This window comes from Panicum virgatum, chromosome 6K (genome assembly GCF_016808335.1).
Source record: "Panicum virgatum strain AP13 chromosome 6K, P.virgatum_v5, whole genome shotgun sequence".
Classification (NCBI taxonomy): Eukaryota; Viridiplantae; Streptophyta; class Magnoliopsida; order Poales; family Poaceae; genus Panicum; species Panicum virgatum.
In genome coordinates, this window is record NC_053141.1 from 35817204 (window position 1) to 35844044 (window position 26841).

Here is a 26841-nt window from a genome sequence, read left to right on the forward strand (position 1 = left end):
TAAGCAAATTGAATTTGCATATCAAATCTTCAAAATTTGTAGTAAGAGAAGCATTTAGATCATTGAGAGCATTAAGATTTTTAATTTCTTTTGATTGCCTCTTAATGACTTTTTGGTGCTCATGAACAAAGTCAAGAAGTTCATCAATTAAAGGAGAGTCGAAGTCATCATCACTTACATCGCTAGCCATATCTTTGGCCATAAAGCAAGTGTTGGATGATGATCCCATGCGGGTGGTGAATTTCTTGTTTGATTCATCACTTGAATTTGCACTTGATTCTTCACCACCGCTTACCCATTCACCAAATACGACATATGATTCATGCTTGGGCTTCTTCTCCTTCTTTTGCTTATTCTTCTTGAACTTCTTCACAACCTTCATGAGTTGATGGTGAGGCCCATCTTTAAGGAATACCATGTACCCCATTGAATTGATTTCCTTCACGCATTTGTTCATCTTCTTCACTTGCTTGTAGAGGTTGGGGTTCATTGACTCTTTTTCATCATTTGAGGAGTTTCTTGCATCCTCTTCTTCCTCATCACTTGAGCTACCTTTGATGGCCATCTTCTTCAACTTCTTGAGTTGCTTGCATGTAAGTGCGCTATATGTTGGTGAAGAAGATGACGCCTTTGTCTTGATGTCATTGCGTAGCTCATGGGCAATCACCTTATTGAGGACTTGATTTGGTGTCATCGTGTCTAACTCTTTCTCATATAGAATTGTGGTCACCAAATCATAGTCCGGCTTTCGGAGTGAGTGAAGGATCTTGCGAATGAGTTCCAAATCTTCAATTTGTATCACACCTAAGGAATTAATCTCATTCACAAGAGTGTTCAAACGTGAGTTCATAGATTCGGCATTTTCATCATCAAGTTGCTTAAAGCTATTAAGCTTATCAATGAGAACATGATATCTTTCGTTGGCAACATCCTCCGTGCCCTCATGATTCTCAATGATAGTCTTCCATAGCGTTTTAGTATTTTCACAGGAATAAACCCGATTGAACACATTGTCACTAAGAGAAGACAAGATTATTCATTTAGCGGTAACATCATATTGCTTCTCTTGTTGACCATTATTTTTTACACCTTCACTCACAACTCTCCAAATGTTTAGTCCCGTCGCTTGGAGATGGGCTTGCATTAAAACCTTCCAACGTTGGAAGCCCGTGCCGTCAAACCGTGGAGCGGGTCTAAAAGGATCCATCCTTTCCCCCTAAGAGCTAACTCATTAGGCAGTGAAGCCTACCGATCTAATGAGCCGGTAAACACAAATTTGCCAATGAAATTAGATTTCTTTGTGAGAGAAGAGAGTCCCGGCTCTGATACCAATTTAAAGCGATTGTGTGCTCTAGCCCAAGAGGGGGAGTGGGTGAATTAGGCACTCTTTAAAACCTTAACCTATGGCTCCAACTAGTTTGCACAAAACTTAAACTAGATCAAGCTATTTAGATGTGTAACTACGGTTCACCTTAGTGTGAAACCCTCATCCCAAAATAGTTTTGCAACCTATAGCCAATCTTAACAAGATACTATACTAAGAAAGTAAAGGCACACAAGTTGCAATATGAACTGTGGAAGCTTAAATAGAGGGATGAGAGGAAGTGAACTCTTGACACGAGGATTTATCCCTTGGTTCGGATTGCCACAAAGTCACCCCTACGTCCACGTTGTTGAAGCACTCACGAAGAGTATCGCTTCCGGCAATCAAGTCTCTTCCGTGAACACAATCACGGTCACCTTGATCCCGATCTTCACTAAGAGAGATTACCCACGAAGGAGGGGTCTCCGTCCCCCGCACAATGTTGTCGACGCCGGTCCACACCAAAACGGAGGGTCGTTGACGTGCCGGCGAGCCACCAATACTCCAGGGAGACCGGCGCACCGAGACACATGTTTGGTTCACTCTAGAACCACAACACAAGGATCTAAATCTTACTTGATCACTCACTCAAGAGCTAACCTAGCACTAACACTCACAAAACTTGTGCTAAGAACTTAGAATTTGATCTTTATGCTCTTGGATGGCTTGGAGGTGTTCTTGGGTGTGAGTGGGATGTCCAGCAACTCCAGCAAACTCAAAATGGCCGGGTGAGGCGTATATATAGGCCACCAATGTCCAGCGACTCCAGCAAACTCAAAATGGCCGGGTGAGGCGTATATATAGGCCACCAAGTCTTGTAGCCGTTGCTCCAACGGTCAGCAGAAATCAGCATACCATCGGATGAATCAATGCCTCTGCATGGGGGTGGCGTTGGTTCATCCGGTCACTTTCAGACCTGAAGTAGCCGTTGAGCTTCTGACGCACTGTCGGCAGCATCATCGGTTTAACCGATAACTGGGTGTCGGTTAAACCGGTCACTCACAGCACTAAACTAGCCGTTGGACCTCTTTCTCTCCTGCTGACGTCATTACACCGGTGCTATGCTCCGATGCACCACCGGTTCAACCGGTGCTGAAGGTGTGGTTTCTGTGCGCTTGACATCGTCTCTGAAACATAGTACATTGAATGCACCGATGCCTCTCTTGACACCGTCGGTTCATCCAGTGCTTTACTTTTTTCTTCACTTGATCTCCAGAGGCGGACAGTCTTGTGCCAAAGCTAGGGCGTCTGATCTTCCGTCAACCATCGGATGCACCGATGCTATAGGCATCGGTTCTTCCGGTACTACTGATTTCAGTAGAACTCGTCCAATTCAGCGTTTCTTTGAGTTCTTTCTTCGTGTTTTGCTTTGCATGGTCTTTTTACTTCATCCCCGGGATCTAGAAATGTTCATTTAACAAAACCATTAGTCCCATTGATTACATTGTCATACGATCACCAAAATCACTCGAAATGGCTTAAATGATGCCATGTTCGTTACAAACAGTATGCCTCGTGAGCTGACAGAGTTGGCCCCAAATAAAGCACTCTGCAATGCAGGTGCTTTCTGATCCCAAAATTTATGAGAAATAAAGCACTTTCTTCTTCTTCTCCTAAAAAAGAGAGAAAAAGTATTCAAAAAAAGGCATATGAGATTGTGGTCGAGACGAAGTTTGAATGATTTCGTTTACTCCTAACCGGATTGAGATTCAGTGACATTCTAAGATGACATTCTTGATGACATTGAATCATTGATGTGTCGAATACGGAAGACGTGGATCTCATATGTTAATGACTCGTTATCATTGAGAATATCACAGTTAAATGTCGCTGTATGCCTGTATCTGCGTCCCTCTCAACCTCCCAGCCCGGGATGCTACACAACCCTCGTGCTCCCTCCCGACCGTGGCAGTTGGTTGGCCGCCCGCCCCCGCCAATGCAACCGTTACGTTCCAACCCAAAGCCGCCAAGCCTCGTTGGGATCGTGCAGGCGCAGCAGGCCACGGGTGTCCGGAGTCCGGACCCTTTCCAGCTCGCCCCGGCCCAGCCGCCGCCCGCCGCTTGAAATAGCGCCCAGCCAACTCCCCGTGGCTGACGCGGCGACGACGGCGCCAATTTGGCCGCACCCGGGACCTCCTCCGCCGCCCGCCTGACCACACACGCCGGCCGGGTCGCTGCTGGCGGTGGCGGCGGTCCTTAAAAAATCGCGAGCTCCTTCGGCGCGGCGCGGCGAGAGCCGAAGCGTTCGTATTTCGTCTCGACGCGGCCGCCCGACCTCACGGGCCGCGAGCCACCCACACGCAGCGCAACCAGCCAAGGCAAGCGACCAGAGCTCACGGGCGCACGCAGAGCCGCGAGGCGAGAGCTTAACGCCCTTCGCGCGGGCAGGCGCGGCGCGCGGCCAGCTCGGCCAGTTGGCCTCCGCGTCCGATGGCGGCTTCGCTGCCGCCGCGGCGGGGGCGGCTCCTCCTCCCCGCGCTGCTGCTCCACGCCCTGGCGGCGGCGGCGGCGCCGTTCCGGGCGAGGGACGCGCTGCCGCTGCTGCCGCGGCGCCTGGCGTGGCAGCTCATGGGCGCGACGGCGCACAGCGCCGTGGACCTGCTGCCGTCCTTCGTCGGCGCCGTCGCGCCCGGCGGGGCCCCGGCGGCCTGGCGCGGCGCCTGCTTCGCGGAGAACGAGGCCGTCCTCAGCCTCACCCCCGGCGCCGGCCGCAGCGGGGCCGGCGGCAACACCAGCTCCAGCTCCAGCCTCGGCGGCGCCGTCCTCCGCCTCAAGGTGAGGTGACTGCCCCCCTCACACAAGCAGCTACTGAAATTTCAACTCGAGGTTGGAGTAGCGGTTTGTTTCCCTTGGATTCCACCATAATGCGGCTTCTGAATTCTATCTATTTTAGCTGAATTTTGCCTCCTCGTTAGCAAACACACTGCCTAGCTAAATGTATGATCCTAGTGAATTTTGATTGGGACTGAAGAGAGACAAAATAATGTTTTTGGGAAACTGAATTGATTACTGGAACAAGACAAAAGAACACACATGTTTGGACACACGGATACAATGCCCACCGATTATCGCGCATTATTGGTACCCAGTCGGTGGCAAACAATAGAAATGCCAAATTGCTAGTGTGCATGTCCAATTGTCCATATCACTCTGTCCTGTAGTGCACAAATGTGAATAAGGCATGGTTCCTAGATTCAGCTCTCAGGTTTTTCTTTGGACCAGCGTTGAACATTAGCACCTGGTAATTCTCACATATTTTTGAAGGCCACTTGTCAGTATTATTACAAGTAAAAATGGTAGTCTTCGTACAAAAATCGCCATATTTTATGATGAGTGTTATCACACCAAATGTTTGTTTGTGGAGAAAATGTAGACTGCTTCGCCTGAGAGCTGGACATGCATGGACCTGTATGTGTTTGCAACTCCATACAGGATAGCCTGGGATTACTATATGAGATCAAATGAAAACCACACCTTTGAGATTAAGGCGTGGGAGGAAGCAGCAGAACTGGAATATGTATGTTTCTTCTGAAGGTTGACTTCTCGGTCTTTTACATCATCGTTAGGCATTTCCCAGGAATCCTAATACTTGATATTCTGCCCAGGTAAAGCAGCATGGCATTGCCGTCTTTCTCATGCCATCTGGGATGCTTGGAACACTGTTATCCTTGATCGATGTCATACCTCTGTTTTCAAACACTGGTTGGGGTCAGGATGCTAACTTGGCATTTCTGAAGAAGCATATGGGAACTTCATTTCAGAAGCGTTCTCAGCCCTGGTCTGCAAATATAAGAAAAGAAGATGTACATTCAGGTGACTTTTTGGCCCTTTCAAAAATCCGAGGACGATGGGGTGGATTTCAGACATTGGAGAAATGGGTGACCGGAGCATTTGCTGGGCACACTGCAGTTTTCTTGAAAGATGAGAATGGCACCCTCTGGGTTGCAGAATCAGGCTATGAGAACAAAAAGGTATATATCTACTCTAGTTTTTAGTTCAATGGATAAAGTAATAAATCAGACCTACATGATTTGATAACAACCACAATAATAAAATAGAAAATTTTGATTGAACCTTAGCTATGTGATGCTGATGCAGCAAAACTGTTGTGAAGTCTCCTGTTTTGTCCATATGGTGAAATGATATTAGACAAACAGCAACATTTCCTACTCCCCCCCCCCTCTTTGTAGAAGGTTATAACTGATTTGACTTAGGAAAGGGCCTCATTAATTATGCACCTTCTCTTTTATCTCACCGAGTTAGGTGCAGAATCCAATCTACAATTTTATTACCAAACTCGATTACATCTGTGCTTATCCAAAACAAGGTGGATGGTGGATTTACACTTTTGAAGTAGAGTTTAGTTACAGATTATGTTTGAATTAATCTTGGGCTCATCACAAAGAACTATATCAGAGAAAGGAACTTCAGATCATTTGTGTATGTGATGGAAAATTGAACTTGCAAGAGCTTAATAGTACACGAGTTTCATGATTCTATGATTTATACGAACTTTTAAATATTATTTATGTCAATTTTCAACGATATCTGGCAATAATGACAGGGTGATGAGATCATTAGTATGACTCCATGGGATGAATGGTGGGGAATGGCACTTAAAGACGATTCAAATCCTCAGATAGCACTTCTTCCGTTGCATCCTGATGTACGAGCCAGATTCAATGAAAGTGCTGCGTGGGATTTTGCACGAAGCATGTACGGAAAACCCTACGGATATCATAATATGATATTTAGTTGGATTGACACAATGTCAGACAATTATCCACCTCCTCTTGATGCTAACCTGGTATTGCTCTGTCTTGGGTAAAACTTAGTAATAAGCGTTTCATTTTCTTCTATGCAACTTGGCTTTTGCAGCTTGGGTCTTCCTGTAGCAGTATCAGTTATCTTCAATCATGCTGGTTTTTTTTGCATTCTCATGTTCTCAGTGACATGCATATATACCAAAGCTGCATGTTCAATATACTAATCACCTTGAAATAGAACAGGAAGTCCTCTATTAGGACTATTTCTTATTACTATCAAAGTCGACATTAAGCTTTGACATAGTGACCCTTTTAGTGTGCATATTTATCATTTTTCCCCTTGTTATTGGTGTGCCGTACTGTTTGGTTCATCATATTCTGTTTCCAGGTAATGGCTATTATGTCAATGTGGACCAGATTGCAACCGCATTATGCTTCTAACATGTGGAACGAAGCCCTTAATAAACGACTCGGGACTGAGGTACATACTATTTAATCAGTATTGTAGCATGTGAATTAGAATTGCGTATGCTCAGTTTGTTCTTCTTATGGACTGTGGAGCTAGTCCAGTGCTGTGTTATGTTTTGGTAGTATATGTATATCCTTGGTAAACATTCTTCTGCTGCAGCTGTCTTGTATTGCACACATGCAGTGGCTATCTTGTATTGAAACAGGGGTCTGCCCTGGCCATTTGACTGTATTCTTTGAAGAAAGACGTCTTTTCTTTGGAATTGGGAGCTAGTAGTTTACTTCAGTTTTCTTTCATCATTCGTTATTTCTTCGTGATTATATAGGGGGAAGAGCATCATCTGTTATTTCTACAATGCAAGTTTTTCTACTGGACCCAGTTTCACTTAACTGATCACAAACTCATATCTAATATACGCGTCGACGCAGAAATTGGACCTTCACGGGATCATCACCGAGACCGAAAGGCGTGGCCTGTCTTTCAACCAGCTGCTCACCATTCCTGAGCGAGACGATTGGGAGTACAGCGACGGCAAATCGACGACGTGCGTCGCCTTCATCCTTTCGATGTACAAGGCGGCCGGTGTGTTCGCTCCGTTCACGGAGTCGATCCAGGTGACAGAATTCACTGTAAGTAGTATTGCTTCTTCCATTCCTGTGCTTTCTCAGTTCTCACTGCAACGAAGAAATGATCTTTTGCTGGAGCTGCTGGAGAGTGTTTCATACTGCACTTCTACTGTTTCGATCACTCATCTGGGTGTTGCGTCCTGCTGCCTGTTTTGGACCCGGCCGCCGCTCGGAGAAGATCCGGGACGCGTACATGCTGAAGATCTTCGAGGACAACCGGACGCGGCTGCCGGGGTGGTGCAACGCGGCGGCGGACGGGCTCCCCTTCTGCCAGATCCTGGGGGAGTACAAGATGGACCTGCCGGAGTACAACACGATCGAGCCCTACGCCAACATGAACGAAAACTGCCCGTCGGCGCCGCCCGCCTACAGCCGCCCGGCGCGCTGCTGATAGCCGCCGCCGCCGTCGGTCGGGGCGGCCGCCGCGCATGCAACCGTGTGCAAGTGTAAATAGACCACGCACGCACGCACGCGGCGCGTGTTTACAGTGCCGTGGTCTCACTCTCGCCGATAATTCTTATGTCCTGGTTCATTTGAACAACAGGAAACGGAAACATCTTCGAGCAACAACGGGTCTTATGTAGAATCTTGTAAAGCCTCTTTCAAGTATGAATTTCCCATGTACTCAGGGAAAAAAAACCATTCGGATATTGTAAAAGACTATAAATAATTGTATAGATTTTTTTATTTTTTTCTACTATATTTTCTTTCATAAATACTTATTTTATTAATAAATATAATTAGTAGCGCATGGACCCGAGCTTGCTACACCGTAGCCCGAGCACGTCGAGAAGAAACAGAGGAAGACACCACCGTGACGAAGAGGAAGGGGTCGAGATGGTCCCTTCATTTTGGAGGGACCAATCCAACCCGCATCTCAAGAAAAATATTCACATGAGGGTTGGACCCAACCCACCTTTATCTCCATCTAAACATGGGTTCATCTAGATTGGATCTGTCCCAACCCACTTCATCCCTCAATCCAAACACTACCTAAGTGAAGGCGACTTATCCTCTACCCTATCCTTGGTGATTGGATTTTGATACTCTGTTGCAACAACTATTACCAACAAATATTTTTTTTAGATTAAGGATAAAATACGGCCTTCTATATCTAACCGATGGTTACAAAAAGTTCTTAGACTCTATAATCCTAGTAACGAGGAGCTCAAAAACATAAGAAAAACTCTAAGACAAAGAAAAAAATTTAGAAGACTAAGCTCTTCATTCCTCAGTAACGAGGAGCTCAAAAACACAAAAAGGAAATCTGTAAGACAAAAAAAGAAGACTAACTCAACTTTAAAATTTAAAATTTTTAGCATGTGTATGAGTTTTTTCTGAAATATTTCGTGACTTGGACAGGGAAGATTCAAGTCCCACCTGCCCTGAGCTCGTGGAACAAATTGGTTCCAAGTGCTCTGGGAATATTTAGAGGCATTTTCATCAATTGAAGATGAGCAGAGCAGTGGTTAGTGCTCGAGGAAAACACGCCAAAACGATTTGATCTACTCGTTGATCTAAACCATCCCTCCATGAAGGTTTGGAGGACCAACTGCGAACTCGGTGTTTGCGCATGCAGTTTGGGTTTTCCATTGGACGGGAGGGAGAGACGTGCGCGCGGGCCTAGCGCGTCACTACACGTGTCCTGCCCCCACGTCTCCACTCCCCAGGGCCCACCACGCTCCCGACCGCTCGACCCAACGGAACCCACCCCACCATTTGAAATCCGCCGTACGGCACCGCCGCCTCCGATAACCGCCTCGATCCCTCGCGGCGCGATCGACGACGACGCGCGCCGACCGCCGGGCCGATCGCCATCGTCACCAGCTTGGGAATCGCCCCCGCCGCCGCCGCCTCCCGCCCAAAGCACCGTATATGGAGGCGATGGAGGAGCTCGCGGAGCTCGCCGCCGCGACGCTGCAGGGCGCCGCGCTGCTCGCGGACGACGACCCCTCCGCCGACCGCCCGACCCCCCGCCGCGGCTCGTCCTTCCTCACCGCCGTCGCGATCGGCAACGTCGTAAGGATGCCCTCTCTCTCTCCCTCCCTGCCGGTGCGGTGGGTGCGGTCGCTGCTCGGTGCTTGCGCTCGTGGTGTCTGATCGTTGATGGCCGCGTGTTTGCTTCGTGCAGGGCGCGGGCAAATCGGCGCTGCTCAACGGCTTGATCGGCCATCCCGTGCTCGTCAGTACATCCCCCCCCCCACCCCCCCCCCCCATTTTGTTCCGTTTTCTTTCTCCTGCATTCCATATTTATCTCCTTCGACGGTTTTATTTTTTTCTTCCAAATCTGTATTCTTATAATTTTGTGTTATTGCCGTTGATAAGAATGCAAGTGGGTACCTAGCTTTTTTTATCAGATAATTAATTACGATGGATGAGTTTATTTTTTTTCTCCCAAATTATTTCATTCTAGTTTATTCTATCAAAATTTTAGATCGACCCAATAACTCAAAATATATAAAACTCGCACCCTAGCCGTTGAGATGTGTCCGGGGAATCAGAAACCATTGGATTAATGTCAGTCTGTGGCCTCTAGAATCCTAATTTGTTTTCATTTACTGATTTTGTTCCATCACTGTCACATTTAATAGACAGTGCAGATTCAGGATTTACCGCTTCCGTCATTCTGCAGGATTTCTGAATGTTTGTCTAGGTGCTTCTGTCGCGTTCCCTGACGATTTGTGCAAATGTATGGTGGTTGTGTGTGCAGCCTACTGGGGAGAATGGCGCGACAAGGGCGCCGATCTGCGTTGAGCTGCAGCGGGAGGCATCACTCAGCAGCAAGGCCATCGTTCTGCAGATCGAGGGCAAGTCACAGCAGGTCTCCGCGAGTGAGTTCTCTTCTCTCTATTAGCCTGTTTCTCTGCGCGGCTAGGAGATTCTTAAAACACTGAGAACTGAGGAGATCATAGGTTCGGTGCTGTGCATTCATGTGTTTGTCAGTGGTTATGTCTGAATGTCTATGGCACAGGTTCCCTCAGGCACTCGTTGCAGGACAGGCTGAGTAAGGCTGGTACCTCTGGCAAGGGGGCGGTCGGATGAGATCAATATGAAACTGTGCACCAGCACAGGTGGGTTTGTCACTCTGTTGTTACTTTTTTTTTTCATATGTGGTCCGCGTTGATGAACTGAGTGAATGCCATTCAGAATGCACGCTCTTTTTTTCATTTCCATTTCCTTTTGAGATTCTCTCTTCTTTTCTTTTGGATATGCAACTGTCGAACTTTGGAGCTTTTGGAAAAAATCTGGAATCACCCTCTATTGCTTGTCTCGGTGGATACATATACATTCTAATGGGCTGGGCTTATTATACATACATGGCCCAACACTCCCCCTCAAGTTGGGTGATAGATATCTATCATTCCCATCTTGCTACATGCTAAATTACATTCTTTTACTCCTAGACCTTTTGTTAAACAGTCAGCTATTTTATAACAAGAGTTTACATGACTTAGCTCTAATATACCACCATCTAATTTCTCCTTGATGAAGAAACGAGCTATCTCCACATGCTTGGTTCTGTCGTGCTGAACTGGATTATTAGCAATATTGATAGCTGACTTGTCACACCAAATCTTCAAGGGACCTTTTCTTAGCACATTTAACTCTGATAAAAGATTTCGCACCAACAACATTTCATTCACTCCAAGTGACATCGCTCTGTATTCTGCTTCAGCAGTTGAACGGGATACGACTGATTGCTTCTTCTCTCCATGACACTAAGTTCCCCCCAACAAAGACACAATAGCCCGAAGTTGATCTCTTGTCATCAAGGCAACTCGCCCAATCAGCATCACAATAGCCCTCCACTTTTAGGTGGCTATGACTTTAAACATCAGCCCCTTTCCCGGACTGCTCTTTAGATATCTTAGGATCCGATAAACGGCATCCAAATGCCCACTTCTTGGGTCATGCATATACCGGCTCACAACACTCACCGCATAGGATATGTCGTATGGCAAAGATAAATGAGACGCCCAACAAGTCTCTGATATCATTCTTTATTCACTGGATTACCTGATTCGACACATAACTTGTGATTCGGATCGATCGGTGTTGAAGCAGGCCGACATCCAAGCATACCTGTTTCACTGAGTAAATCTAGAACATACTTTCTTTGTGAGAGAACAATACCTGTTGGATTCCGTGCAATCTCAATACCAAGAAAGTATCTGAGTTGACCAAGGTCCTTGACCTCAAACTCCTTACTTAGATTCCCCTTGAGACGTATGATCTCTTCTTCATCATCACCAGTAATAATGATGTCATCCACATATACAGCTAGCACTGTGATCTTGCGCCCTGAATGTCTATAGAATAGTGTATGATCTCCATTGCATTGTTTGTATTGCATACCACATAGAGCACGTTTGAACCTATCAAACCACGCTCGTGGAGATTGCTTGAGACCATATAAAGATTTTTTTAGTCTACATACCTTTCCAGTTACCTTAGCCTCAGAATATCCAGGGGGAATCTCCATGTAAACCTCCTCTTGGAGATCACCATGTAGAAACACATTTTTTACACCCAATTGGTACAAGGGCCACCCAAAATTTGCTGCACAAGAAATTAATATTCTGATCGTGCTCATCTTCGCCACTGGTGCAAATGTCTCATCATAGTCAACACCATATGTTTGGCTATATCCCCTTGCAACAAGTCGAGCTTTGTATCTTTCAACCTTGCCTTCAGGAGTTTGCTTCACAGTGAATACCCATTTGCAACTGACAGCTTTCTTTTCTGGAGGTAGTTCTACAAGATCCCAAGTTTTGTTCTTTTCAAAAGCCCTCAGCTCTTCCAACATGGCCTCACACCATTTAGGATCTTGTTTTGCTTCTTTCCAGTCTCTAGGTATTTGTGCATATTGTAATGAAGCAATGGATGCTCTATATGCAGGAGATAAGGATGCATACGAGACATAGTTATATCATGTTCAAACCCATACCTCGGCGGAGGCACTCCTGACTTGGCTCGTGTACCTTTTCGTAGTGCAATGGGCAGATCATCTGATGGGGAGTTTTGAACCTCAATCTCTGATGCTGAAGATACATCGATAACTTCTTGTTGACTTTCATGCACTGGGGCTAAAGATACATCAATAACTTCTTGTTGACTGTCATGCACTGGGGCTAAAGGATGTTGTTCAGATGTCGGTTCTGGAACCAAATCCGTGGCCTCTGGCTGAGGCCTAAATTTTCTTCTTGTATATACTTTTGATATATCTTTATGATGTAACCTTACACTTGCAGAATCATTTGCTTGAGTAGATGTTGAACCACTAATCACATTACTATTCTCCCCCTCTCAACTAGCCTCATCTGCAATTGTAGAATTAGGTTCATCAATCGAGCGTGGAATTGATCCAATTACGGCCTCCATTCTTCTTGGTTGGTCATCACCTCCTCTCATAGTTGAATCCTCACTCTCCTCTTCCTGATCATCGCTAGTTGTGATATTGGAGTCAAGACTAGAGAATAAAGAACTCAAATCTGTCTTCTCTCCATAAAAAGGCTCCGACTCTCTAAATGTAACATCCATGCTCACAAATAAGCATCTTTCACTCGGACTCCAACACTTGTAGCCCTTCTGTACTGAAGAGTATCCCACAAAGATACACTTTACTGCACGTGGATCGAGCTTTCCCACTGAAGGTCTATGGTCTCTAACAAAACAAGTGCACCCAAACACCTTAAGTGGGACAATGAATTCATTCTTCCCAAATAACACTTCATAAGGAGTCTTCATCTGAAGCACTCTTGATGGGACACGGTTGATAAGATAAGTGGCTGTCAAAACTGCCTCACTCCATAAGAATTTTGGCACATTCATTGTATACATAAGGGACTGTGCTACTTCCAAAGAGATGACGATTTTTTCTTTTAGCTACTCCATTTTGTGGAGGTGTGTACGGACAAGATGTTTGATGCAATATTCCCTCAACTGATAGGAAATTAGCAAATTCATTATTCACATACTCAGTCCCATTATCAGTTCTGATCACCCGTACTTGAGTATTGAATTGATTCTTAACACATGCATAGAAATCCTTAAAGCATTTGAGTACCTCACTTTTATGCCTCATGAAATATACCCATGTCATACGAGAATAACAGTCAATAAATGTCACGAAATACTTCATTCCACCAAACATCAGAATGGACTAATGCAAAGGGTAAAGTGCTTCGGAGTCCTCTACTAATACAGGATGCTCTGGTATGCTTCCCAAATTCACATGCATCACACAACAACTTGCTCCTGTCAACCTTACTCATAATATCAGGAAACACTTTGCACATAGTGTCAAAGGACATATGACCCAATCGACAGTGTTGAAGTATCACCTTAGCCTCCATTTCACTCGTAGCAACTGCCAAAGTAGTACATGAGGATTTATCTGTTCTTCTATCTAAGAACCATAGACCATTTCATCTAATGCCACTCCCAAGCATCTTTCCTGTCTTTCTATCCTCAATTGAACAATTCTCTCGATCGAGAGTCACGCGACAATCCATATGATCCACCAAAGCACTTAAGGATACCAGATTAACAGGAAAGGAGGGGACATATAAAACTGATGACAGATTTATTAACGGAGTGCACTGGACTGTCCCGGCACCTTTAATAGGCTGAGCAGTTCCATCAGCAGTTTGAATAGTCTCTTTACGTGTGGGAGGGAAAGAACTATATGATGCAAATTCACTTAATGTACCCGTAACATGTCTAGATGCACCTGAATCTAGTATCCAATTTGCACAAGACATACCTTTGTCAGGATGAGCACGACTGACAACATTACCCAGGATTGTCGCTATCTCCTTTGATTTAATTGAATCTGACAATAGTTCTGAGCTCTTCGCCAAAAATATTTGAGCCAACTCCACCAGTTCCTTCGCTGTGAAATACTCTGCCATCTTCTCTACCTTGGCCTTTTCCTGGTTAATCTCACTCGAGTCCAGCCATTTCAGTGAACAATGCGCTGTGCTTCTGATCCACCTTACTGGATTGCAGACTCTCCAATTCCTTCATTTGCTCACGAAGCTTCACCTCCATCTGCTGCTTGTACACCTCGCCTTTCTTCTTGTTGTCGTTGAGGCTTAATTCCAACACTCTGTTTCGGGACTGGACAGTACTAGCAAATGCCCTCAAAGCCTTCAAATGCGTCTCCAATTCAACAATTTCAACCTGTAATCCGGCCACCTGTTCAGCTGCCGCTGCTTGCGTCTTATTCACCTCCATCTTGTCCTTCTCGACCGAGCTCTTCAGCTGCGCCCTGATGCACGTCTCCATCGCGCTCATCGCCGGAGAGTCGCACTTCTCCAGCGCCACCTCGGGGGCCTCCTCAATGCTGAAGCCAGCCGATTCCACCTCCCTGGCCTCGCGCGCCGCCTCTGCTTGGGCGCGCCCGAGCGAGCCCCGCGCCGCTGCGAGACGCCCCAACAGCACGGCTCGCTCCTCCTTCGCGACCTCCCCGTCGCACCACTTCAGCGAGGACCGCTTCGGCTTGACCGGCCCCGCTTCCCTATTGGCTGCCAGCCCCCAAGCCTCGGACCCATCGGTGGCGGCCACGGCGGCGCCGCGCCTGGCCTCTATCGCCGCCTGCGAGTCGGTCGCCATCGCCAATGCCAGCCCTGATACCATGTCGAACTTTGGAGCTTTTGGAAAAATCTGGAATCACCCTCTATTGCTTGTCTCGGTGGATACATATACATTCTAATGGGCTGGGCTTATTATACATACATGGCCCAACAGCAACTCTGCCGTTCCCTTCAACGGATAGGAAGGAAGTGGGTTTGGTTTTTTGCTATTTTTTAGTTAGAGATGCAGCTGCAACTATGTCGACTGTACACCACGAGTATGCTCAACTACATGTTTTAAATTTGATATACTAGCGCTACTTTGATTCCAGTGTGCTTCTCAACTGGTTAACAGTAAGGTCTTTCGTTGTTTTTGAATGAGAGTAACAGTGCCTTCTGTAGGTCTATAGTTGCATCCATCTCGACTGCAACCCTTGCTGCACCATACCTCTGTCTCTGTGCTTTGAATTTTGATTCATATCAAAAGCATGCACTGTTTCAGACAAAAATCAATGCTTTGTCAACAATATCGTCTGTCTAAGTTTTCATGAGATAGATATACACCTGGGTGCATGTCTTCAAAAACCAATGCCCTTCGAATATAAGATTACTGTAACCATCTTTATTGTCTATTCACTTTGTAGTCTGCATAATACTTTTGTTTCAGCTCCCGCATTAAAATTAATCGACTTACCTGGCATCGATCAACGGAGCATGGATGAATCAATGGTGAGTATTAACAAAGTCCTCTATTGTTTGTTTGTTTATCTATTTGGGCAACTAGTAGATTATTACCTATGCAATGATGCAGCTAGGTTTCAAAATGCCAATACCTTTACATATTGTCCAATGTCCAGAACAGTTTGTCAACACTTAAAAACTAATGAAGTCTCTGTTACCAGCTCAATCCTAACTCTCATTGAGCTGAGAGGATGACAGTGAACTTGGGGCAATTTTCTGGTTTTCTCATATTCACAAACTCAAAGCCATGCCAACCCAAGGGGCTGGGGATACATACTTATAGGCAGCCAGGGCAGGCAGCCAAAGATTGCTACAGCGAGGCAGCAGTCAAGCAAAAGATGCTGAGTGCTAGTCTAAGATGCTAGTCAAAAGAACTAAAGCTAGATGCTGTCCTAGCAAACTGACTGTCCTAGCAAACTGAAAATATGCTAAAGGAATAGATGCTCTGGTCCTTGCAAGGACCCTATGCCTTATCCATCCAGCACAAAGGCTTATCCATCATTCTCCCCCTAAGTCTTGTGCGTCGTCTTGTGGGAAGATTGGACCATCCCGGTCCTGGAGCAGAGCTCAAGGAACTTGATCTTCCCAAGGGGCTTGATGAGCAGGTCCACAAGTTGGTCCTTGGTGTTGATGTAGCTTGCCTTGATGCTCCCGTCCTCCAAGCAGCCTCGGATGAAGTGGTACCTCACCCGGATGTGCTTGCTCCGTTCATGGAAAACAGGGTTCTTTGCCAGGACCAGAGCGGATTTGCTGTCCACCCTGAGCTCCACCGCTTCAGTGTCTCTGCCGAGGAGATCACCAAGCAGTCGAGCGAGCCATAGCGCTTGAGACGAAGCGGTGGAGGCCGCTATGTACTCAGCCTCGCAGCTTGACAGAGCCACCACCTGCTGCTTGACCGACTGCCAGCTAACGAGGCACTCGCCGTGGAAGAAGAGGATCCCGCTTGTGCTCTTGCTGGTGTCGATGTCGCCGGCGTGGTCGCAGTTGCTGTACCCGATGAAGTGGGCCGCCCCAGGGCACCTCGGGTAGTGGATGCTGTGGTTGAGAGTCCCCGCAACGTAGCGGACGATCCTCTTCACAGCCTGCTGGTGCTCCGTCGTCGGTCGCTGCATGAACCGACTAACGTAGCCGACGGAGAACGCCAAGTCCGGCCGTGTGTGGGCGAGGTAGCGAAGGCTCCCCACAAGGCGCCGGTACTGGGTGGCGTCCACCTCCTCCGCCGTGTTGTCACTGCTCAGCTTCAGCCTCTTCTCCATCGGAGTGAGGGCTGGGTTGCAATCGGTGAGCCCAGCTAGCTCAACGACGCGCTTGGCGTAGGCGGTCTGTCGAAGCGTGATCCCGGAGTCGTCCTGGTGCACCTCGATCCCCAGGTAGAAGGAGAGAGGCCCCAGGTCGCTCATCTGGAAGGTGGCCTTCATCTCTTCCTTGAACGGCGCCACCTCCACATCCTTGGTGCCGGTGATCACCAAGTCGTCGACGTAGACACCCACCAGTAGGGCATTTGCTCCATTGCCCCGCCGGTAGATGTCCGCCTCGTGCGGGCTTTGCTCAAAGCCCATCCCCTTGAGCGTGGAATCCAACTTGGCATTCCACGCCCGTGGTGCCTGCCGCAAGCCATAGAGGGCCTTGCGCAGGCGTAGCACCTTGCCCACCTTGCCGGGGATCGTGAATCCTGCGGCTGGTGCACATAGACCTCCTCCTTCAAGTCGCCGTTGAGAAACGCCGACTTGACGTCCATGTGATGGACGCGCCAGCCCTCCTGGGCAGCCAGCGCAAGGAGGAGTCACACGGACTCCATCCGTGCCACGGGAGCGAAGGCATCGTCGAAGTCAACTCCCTCCTGCTGCACGAAACCTCGTGCCACCAGGCGAGCCTTGTGTTTGACGACGGTGCCGGCCTCATCCCTCTTCAGCTTGAACACCCACTTAAGGGTGATCGCGCGGTGACCACGGGGGAGATCAGCAAGCTCCCAAGTGCGGTTCTTCTCAACCGCGTCCATCTCCGACTGCATCTCGGCATGCCATACCGCGTGTCCCTCGGCCTCTGCGAAAGACCGAGGCTCGCCGTCGTCGCATGCGAGGTGCAACTGCGCCTCCAGGTCGTGAGGCACCAGTCCCGGCACCGGCTGATCATCGAGAAGGTCCTCCATCGTACGGTACCGCAGCGGCTCGCCGTCGTGGTACGCGTCGATGTGCTCCTCGTCGTGAGAGAGCGGAGTAGCGAACTCCACCGGGTTGTGCTCAGCATGAGCAGGTGCTGGAGTAGACGTGCCCGGAGGAGTGACTGTCGGTGCTAGAGTGCGTGGCGTCGCCGGCTGTGGTGGTGCAGCCGAGAAACTCGGCGCAGCCGGAGTCGTGGCTGAAGAGCATGGTGCCGCCGGTGTAGCAGGCGCCGGAGTCGGTGGAGGCTTGGGGACCGGGGTAGGCACGCTCGGCGAAGAAGAGCTGCCTACTCCCCCAGCTCCCTCGAAGTGGACGTATTCGATGGTGAAGTCGTCGTACGTCGGAGCCGAGCCGTCGTCCACCGCCTTGTCCCACGCCCATCCTCGCCCTTCGTCGAACACAACGTAGCGCGCCGTGCGCACACGCTGTGTCTCCGGGTCAAGAATGCGGTATGCCTTCGAGCCCTCCGCGTAGCCGATGAACACTCCCGGAGTGCTCCTGTTGTCGAGCTTGCCGATGTGGCCAAACTCCTTGGCGAACGCGAGGTAGCCGAAGACCCGCAGGTGGGAGACCACCGGCTTGCGCCCATGCCAAGCCTCATACGGCGTCATGCCGTCGAGGCCTTGGTGGGCGAGCGGTTGAGGATGTGGATGGCCGTCACCACCGCCTCTCCCCAGAAGACAGCCGGCATCCCCCTCTGCTTGAGCAGGTCCCAGGCCATCCCCACAACCGTCTAGTTGCGCCGTTCGATGATGCCGTTCTGCTGCGGGCTGTACGGCGCGGAGTAGTGGCGCTGGATGCCCTCATCCGCGCAGTACGCCGCGAACTCAGCTGCCGTGAACTCGCCGCCGTTGTCGGTGCACCGCACGCGCAACTTGCGGCCGCTCTCAGCCTCCGCAGCAGCCTGAGCACGCCTGATGGCGTCCGTAGTCTCTCCCTTGCTGCCGAGGATCATCACCCACATGTAGCGGGAGAGATCGTCGACGAGCAGCAGGAAGTAGCATCGTCCTCCTGGTGTGGCCGGTGTCACCGGGCCACACAAGTCCCCGTGCACGAGCTCGAGCCGCTCCTTGGCTCGGAAGCTTGCCTGCTGGGGGAAGGGGTGCCGCCTCTGCTTTGTCAGCACGTAGACGTCGTAGAGCTGCTCCACATGGTCGAGGCACGGGAGGCCTCGCACCATCTCCTTGACGCCGAGCCGCTTCAGGGCCTCAAAGTGGAGGTGCCCGAAGCGCTCGTGCCACTGCCATGCCTCGTCGTCCCTGCAAGCTGCAAGACAAAGAGGCTGGGCCACCCCGACGTGGAGGATGTAGAGGCGGTTCTTCCCTCGAACCATCCTGGCGAGAAGCTGGCGACGGTGGTCCCAGATGCGGAGGACCCCGCTGTCGATCACCACACGGGAGCCGCTCTCATCGAGCTGCCCAAGGCTGATGATGGAGTTTCGCAGCGCTGGGATGTAGTAGACTCCGGTGAGCATCCGGTGCTCTTCGGACTTGGCGGTGAAGATCACAGAGCCCACGCCCTTGATCTCCACGGCGGAGGAGTCCCCGAACCTGATGGAGTCACCTACATTGACGTCCAGGTCGGAGAAGAACTCCCGCCGCCCGGTCATGTGGTGCGTGGCGCCGGAGTCGAGGTACCAGCCGTCAACCCTGTCGTCGTCGGAGCCGTTGCCGAGGAGGACTCGGGCACGCGGCTCGTCGAGGTGGAGTAGAGCGGGCGGCAGGCGGTCGTCATCCGGCTGGGCCTCCGCAACGTGGGCTTGGCCCCACGCCTCCGCTGCGGGCAGTCCCTGGCCCAGGGGCCGGGCCTGCCACAGTTGTGGCAGGCGTCGTCTCGTGCCGCCTTGGGCCTATCGGCGGCGCCGCCCTGAGCATCTCCGCGGGCACCACCCTCGGCGTGCCCTCATGCCCCGGCTTGGGCACCTCCGCGCCTCTTTCGCGGCTTGCCGCGCTTGCGGCCACCAGTCAAGGAAGAGGGCTCCCCCCCTCTTCCTGTCACCGCGCCAAGCCTCCTACTGCTCTTGAGTGAGGTGGAGCTTCCCACCAATGGAGATGCCTCCCGAGGGAGACTATGGCTCGTCGCTGTCGACGACCTTGTGGCGACCTATCGCCTCCTCGATCGTCATGGTGGAGAGGTCCAGCAGAGACTCGATCGAGCGAGCGGTCTGCTTGTACCTCTCGGGGACGCAGCGGAAGAGCTTCTCGACAGCTCTCTCCTCGTCGTAGGTCTCATCGCCGAACTGCACCATCTTCTGCAACATAGTGTTGAGCCGGAGGGCGAAATCATCAACATCCTCACCTGGCTTGAAGGCCAGGTTCTCCCACTCCTTGTGAAGTGCCTGCAGAGTGGTCTTGCGGGCGCGGTCGCTGCCGATACATGCCGCAGCAATGGAATCCCAGGCCTCCTTGGCAGTTCGCTTCTTGGAAAGCGTGAACTGCATCTCGGGCAGGGCTGCTGCGATGAGAGCATCCAGCGCCCGTCGATCCTCATCGTAGTCGACGTCGCCGTACCGGACTGCCTCCCACATATGCCGCACCTGGAGCTTCACCTCCATGACCGCAGCCCACTCGACGTAGTTGGACTTGGTGAGGGTGGGCCACCCACCACCGGGACCAACGTCCCGGACCACTGCCTGGATGCCGTGGTAGCCGGGGGCGCCGCCACGCACGCCCCAGCCAGGAGCGCCGCCACCTCCCTGTGCGCCGCCGCCAGGAGCGCGGGCGCCGCCCTACGCGCCGCCGCCAGGCGCGCGGGCCCCTGGACCGTCGCCGGGCGCGCCGCTGTCCGGGCCACCGCCGCCGGGGTGGGCTGTTGCCCACCGCGCGGTCCGCTCCCGCGCCCTCTCCCTCTCCAGCTCTTCAAGGTCCTCGTTGGCGGTGGTGTCGCCGGCGATGGAGCCGCTGAGGATGCCGCGCAAGGTCTCAACCTCAACCTCTGCCGCACGCGCTGCATCTTCCGCCTCCTCTGCTTCCACCTCCGCCCTGGCCGCTGCCAGCTCCGCTGCAGCCAGCCTGGCCGCCCTCGCCGCTGCTGCAGCGGCTTGAGCCATCGCTCGCCTGCGCTCCTCTGCCGCGGCGAGCTCGGCGTCTCGCTGGCGCCGTGCGCTCGAGACGACCGAGCGCTGAGACGGTGCGTCGGACATGGCGCGCCTCCAAGGGGCTGCTGCGTGGAGAGGGGGAAGGGAACGAGGAAGGAGAGGCAGCCGAAGCTGCTGCAGCAGCTGCTGCGCTAGCTGCTGGTGGTGGTGGCTGGGCTGCTACAAGCTCTTGGGAAGGGGAGGAGCAAGAGATATCCAACTTACAGAAAAGTACGGCTCCGATACTAGTTGTTAGCAGCTCAATCCTAACTCTCATTGAGCTGAGAGGATGACAGTGAACTTGGGGCAATTTTCTGATTTTCTCATATTCACAAACTCAAAGCAAAAGATGCTGAGTGCTAGTCTAAGATGCTAGTCAAAAGAACTAAAGCTAGATGCTGTCCTAGCAAACTGACTGTTCTAGCAAACTGACTGTCCTAGCAAACTGAAAATATGCTAAAGGAATAGATGCTCTGGTCCTTGCAAGGACCCTATGCCTTATCCATCCAGCACAAAGGCTTATCCATCAGTCTCTGCTCTCCGTTTCTTCATATGTGGCTGCAACTTGCAATCATGTCTCCAGATTGGTAACTATGCAGCACGCAATTATGCAATTTTGCTAGTGATTGTTCCTGCTCTACAAGCACCTGATGTGGCATCTTCTCGAGCTTTAAGGATTGCAAGGGAATTGGATTCAGAAGGTGTGTATGATATATTGCACAAAATTTGGACTCCTGTTTTACTACATTTTCTTGACATACCATTCAAGTTATTTACTTGTAATGTTGGATGGAAGCATATATTAATGTGTTCGTTTACTAGGTACTAGAACCATTGGTGTCTTAAGCAAAATTGATCAGGCTGCTGGAGAACCGAAAGCCCTGGGTGCTGTTCAGGCCTTGCTTGTAAATCAAGGTCCTAGAACTGCAGCAAACATTCAGTGGGTAGCTACAATTGGACATTCTGTTCCTACTGCCTCTGTTCATTCTGAATTAGGTTCTGAAACCTCACCAGAAGCTTCTTGGCAAGCAGAAGTTAAAAGCCTTATATCTATACTTGGCGGAGCTCCCCAAAGTAAGCTTGGTCGAGTAGCTTTAGTTGATTCACTTGCTAAGCAGATTAAGACACGGATAAACGTTAGGCTGCCAAATCTCTTGAATGGGTAAAACCTTATCCTGCTCTGTTAGGTCAACTTTTGTATTGGTATGCTAGAATGTATGATAATTTCCTCTTTTATATAACTGTAGTCTTCAAGGGAAGTCTCAAATTGTCCAAGAGGAATTAGCAAAACTTGGAGAACAGATGGCCCAAGGTTCTGAAGGAACCAAGGCAATTGCTTTAGGACTTTGCCGAGAATTTGAGGATAAGTTTCTTGAACATATTGCTGGGGGTGAGGTTAGTGAGTATAAATAATGTACACCCTCTTGGCCTACATCTCTTAGATTTATTCATAATCTTAAGTTTTATTTTTGTCAAACGTAAAGGTATTAGAAACTTTGAACATCAGTTTACTTTTGCAGTATTTCTGTCATCATAAACCCGGCTTTATGAACCATCCTTATTTTGCCACAATTATATAATTAAACTCCTTTTTGGAAATCTTTATTATCACCTGTTTGATATTTATAGTTTCTAATATACTGAGGTTCTTAATGAACAAGGAATGAGTGCAGTACCACAAACTCAATTTTGTAAAGTTTGTTACTGTAATCAATGTTTTATATAAAGGTTTTCTATCTAAAATTTAAACTCTCTTTCAGGGATTTTTTTTTCTAAACTCAACTTAGTGTAATTTTTATTCTTTGAAATGTGTCGGTATCATTGCTGGCGGAAAATTTACTGTTCATATGCAGGGTGCGGGTTGGAAAGTTGTTGCAAGTTTTGAGGGAAAATTTCCAACTAGGATCAAACAACTACCCCTGGACAAGCATTTTGATATGAAAAATGTCAAAAGGGTAATGTAGTTGTACTTGACCAGAAATGAAAGTCGCAACTACTTGAACTTGTCCCATTTATGGTTACAAACATTATTTTTTCCTTGTGTCAGATTGTTCTGGAGGCTGATGGTTATCAGCCATACCTGATATCACCTGAAAAAGGTTTAAGGTCTCTCATAAAAGGGCTTCTGGAGTTAGCAAAGGAACCATCAATACTTCTTGTGGATGAGGTAATATTTGGGTTCTTTTACCTTCTTTTGCCATGAACTAGTTAACAGTGCACCCTGGTAAAAACTTTTTAGCTCATCACTTGAACATTTTCTCTACATGTACTGATGTACCTTGCAACCTTTTAAAAGTGTCAGTTTTAGTCATATTGCACCCCAGTTTTTAAAAGTTTGAGCTGTATGCTTTGTGTACATATGTTCTGTTAAGATCAAAAGATACTTATGTAATGCATATGTATCTGCTCATGTCAATTTCTGCCCTTCCTGTTTCCACAAGCATACTCACAAGTCTAGTCTTATTACTATTCAAATTGCCCATATTTCCACGTATGTGATGTTTTGTCTTTTCAATTCATTACTGATCATAAACCTCGCCCTTTCCTGTTTAAATGCAGTTGTAAATGCTTATCTTTGAAATTATTGCTACCAGGTTCACCGTGTATTGCTAGACATAGTATCGTCTGCAGCAAATGCAACTCCAGGACTTGGTAGATATCCTCCTTTTAAACGGGAGGTATAATTCTTAAGCATGGTAAAGAGCCAACGTTTAATTAGTTTAGTTAGTAACTCTTTTTATTCTGTTTGTCCCCGCAAGGTAATTGCAATTGCATCTGCTGCATTAGATGGTTTCAAGAATGAGGCACGAAAGATGGTCGTTGCACTAGTTGATATGGAGCGGGCATTCGTACCTCCCCAGCATTTTATCCGCTTAGTGCAGAAGAGGTTAGCTGATCTTTTTTTCGTGGAAACCTTGTTAGTCTTCTCCATGTTATAATGATTTTCGAGTGGCACTTCCATTAGCTATTCCTTTTAAACTTAGTACACATCCATTGTCATGTTTTAATTTTTCATTTTCTAATATGTTCTATATTATTATTGATGTTATTCTGAATTTGTAATAGTTCAGACAAAGAGTACTGAAACCTTGTGTATGCGTATTGAACTGACAACTTGTATCATTGTAAATTCATGAGTATTAAGTTATCTTTTGTTGGTTGTATATATGAATAACTGAAGCCATATTTTGTTGATATGAGAAATCATGTGTCAGTATAATGTCCACTCATGCATGGTCTTGTCTAGTTTCATTCGCACTGAGCAACAGTTATTGATGGTCTGCATCCATTGTGTATATTCTTAATAACTCGGTATATAGGTTATAATTTTCCTGTCAAATTTTAAAATCTAGAATGGAAAGGCAACGTCAAGAGGATGAGCTAAAGAGTCGCTCTACAAGGAAGGGTCAAGATTCAGACAAAAAGAGAGTAAGCTACTCTGTATTGTATGTTGTGTCTAGTTTTATGTTTTCCTAATAATTCTCTGTGTATGGATATACTTTTGAATTTTTATTTTCTACCCTTTTTTCTTTTGTCGTGTAATATTCAAATACATCATGTCATTTCATCAGTAACTGTGAATTTGGTTTCTTTCACTGTTAGGATACAAGCCCACAGAAAATTTCAAATCAAAGCGAGATGAAACAATCATCAAATATACAAGTTCTAGGTCCTGCAGGAGAAATTATTGCTGGTATGGATCTACTATAATTGTACTTAATCCTACTAGGTATATACAGATAAATAGTATAAAGATGAAAAGAGCTGTCCATAAATAGAGCTGTTTTGTGTTCTAAAAAGTTTTTCACTGTATCAATTTCATATTGAATATCCAAGAAAACATTACATATTGAGTGAATGTTTCTCTCTCAAAGGTTTCTTATTTAAAAAATGTGCAAAAGCAAATGACTGGAGCAAGCGGTGGTTTGTTCTAAATGAGAAAAGTGGAAAGGTTGGTTGTATTGGCATTAAACTACTCATCTATTCTTTTTCACCATTTGATGGTGGTTCTAAAATTTATTTACAACTTGGATACACCAAAAAACAAGAGGAGAAACATTTTCGGGGTGTCATGAATTTGGAGGTGATAATTTTTTTCAGTGATTCTTGTAATTGCCATTTGGTCATTTAGATTTATGTGTTGATGCAATATGTTTTCAATTTAAGGCATTGGCTGCATAAGAGTACTACCTTTTGTTACTATGATTGCAGTTAGCTATTACTGCATTTCTATGCATGAATCCCGTAATAGATTAGTTGCTCATAGACAGTAGTCAGAAAAGGTTGCTTTTTGAATAGATGAACATGTGCGTGTTAGTTACAGTTCTTGGCAAAGCAACCAGGTTAGTTATTATTTATTTGTTTGAAGAAATATTTTTTTATTTTCTCTTTGTCATACTTGAACTCCTATATATTGATGCAAACATATAACTGTATTGGAATGTAATCCAAATTTAAATATGGGATGAACTTGCTGGATCCAAATGGGTTGTCAACAAGAGCCAAGAGGAAGTGGTCAGATTGACTGCTTAATTTTCACTGGTTTTCGAAACGCTATTGCTCCTAGTGCCACCTTATCATCATCTGTGGTGCATCCCGTTGCATTATAATTTTGTTTGCAATTTGCAGGATTGTAATCTTGAGGAGATTTTAGATGATGAAGATCCTCCAAGAAGTTCTAAAGATGCTAAAAAGGCAAATATGCTAGATACTGGAAAGGATTCTAGTCTTATGTTCAAGATTACTCACAAGATTGCTTATAAAAATATTTTGAAAGGTACTTTTACATATATTTTCTTTAACTATAACATGTTTAAAAATATTGTTTCAAAATTCATAACATGTTTGATGTTCAATCACCGTGGCAGCTCACAATGCTGTTATTGTAACACCCAGGTGTTAATCACCATAATTTACAATAACCACGACCATTAGAGTAAATTGGCACGATCAAAACCGAGACCAAAAACCTCTCTGGCAGATTGGCCCGGACCGGTCTGACCGGTATGGGCGACCGGTCTGACCGGTCGAACCCGAGTTGGTGGTTTTGGGCCCCACAACATTTAAATCTCTTCCTCACTCTCACAACAGCACACACACTCTCTCTCTCACGCACGCCAGCTCCCTCTCCCTCACTCTCCCGTGCCCTCCCCTCTCTTACAAACCCTCCCTCTCAAATGCCTCACCCCAAATTGGATTCCAAGGCCGGGGAAGCATCAAATTGGCATGGAGGATCATCAACTCCCTGTGTTCCTTCCTTGAGACGCTTGGATTCAAGTTCTTGGTGTAAGGGAGGGCTCACTTCAAGGTAAACAAGGGTTTGGCTCGATCTCTCATTCTAGATGGTTGTAATCGATTCCCTCCGGTCAAATACATCCTAATGTATCCCTGAACTAGATCCTAGATGGGTTTTAGAATTTGTGGACGATTTTCACCGCGTCATGGATCCTAGCTTTTGTGCTGGTTGGGGACCGGTCTGACCAGTCGGGGACCGGTCTGACCGGTGATGCGGCTGGGTTAGTATGACCGGTCTAATGGACCGGTCTGACCGGTGGGGTGTTGGCTGAGAAGGTGCAGGTCGGGGTAGTTGGTACAATTGGTTAGAAATTATTTTGGCTATTAGTTACTTATAATTTTTATAACTCATGCATGCATTCTCATGTCATATGCATATGCATACGTGTAGCAGCCGCGGCGGAGGAGGATCGTATACTGAGGTGGTTGCGGAGCCACAGGAGCCCCAGGGGCAAGCCCCACAGCAGGAGGGTCGCGAGGAGTCGGCCCAAGGCCCACCTCACCCTAGTACTGAGCAGCAGACGTAAGGCAAGCCCCGGTGCACATCCTACTATTTTACATTATGTCACCTATATATGTCTCTAATAATTGTGCATTAGGTATAGGAATTGTTTGAAACCTTAGTTGCATGATCCCTAGGTTTCCTGAGCCTTTTACTAGTATGAATAGGTCGCTAGCATTGCTATGCTTAATAGGGCTCGATAGAAGCCGAGTGATAATGCTATCACTCGCGAGAGATAGGTTGTTTCTATATTACATTATAAGA

At 47.8% G+C, this 26841-nt stretch overlaps 2 protein-coding genes across 2 annotated transcripts; both read left to right on the plus strand.

The window, feature by feature from the left end:
- The first annotated feature begins 3547 nt into the window (after positions 1-3547).
- Positions 3548-7911, plus strand: LOC120712375. The gene is made up of 7 exons (XM_039998143.1): positions 3548-4138; positions 4737-4880; positions 4969-5334; positions 5928-6170; positions 6518-6610; positions 7027-7227; positions 7403-7911. The coding sequence occupies exons 1-7, from the start codon at positions 3794-3796 to the stop codon at positions 7613-7615; spliced, it is 1605 nt and encodes a 534-aa protein (XP_039854077.1). The 5' UTR covers positions 3548-3793; the 3' UTR covers positions 7616-7911.
- Positions 7912-21319: 13408 nt separating this feature from the next.
- On the plus strand, positions 21320-25664 carry LOC120712376 (dynamin-2A-like). The gene is made up of 11 exons (XM_039998144.1): positions 21320-21481; positions 21603-21942; positions 22028-22175; positions 22634-22735; positions 22828-22947; positions 23375-23458; positions 23540-23667; positions 24134-24209; positions 24384-24474; positions 25410-25557; positions 25649-25664. Exons 3-10 carry the CDS (start codon positions 22083-22085, stop codon positions 25415-25417), a joined length of 702 nt encoding a protein of 233 aa, XP_039854078.1. The 5' UTR covers positions 21320-21481; positions 21603-21942; positions 22028-22082; the 3' UTR covers positions 25418-25557; positions 25649-25664.
- The last annotated feature ends 1177 nt before the right edge of the window (positions 25665-26841 follow it).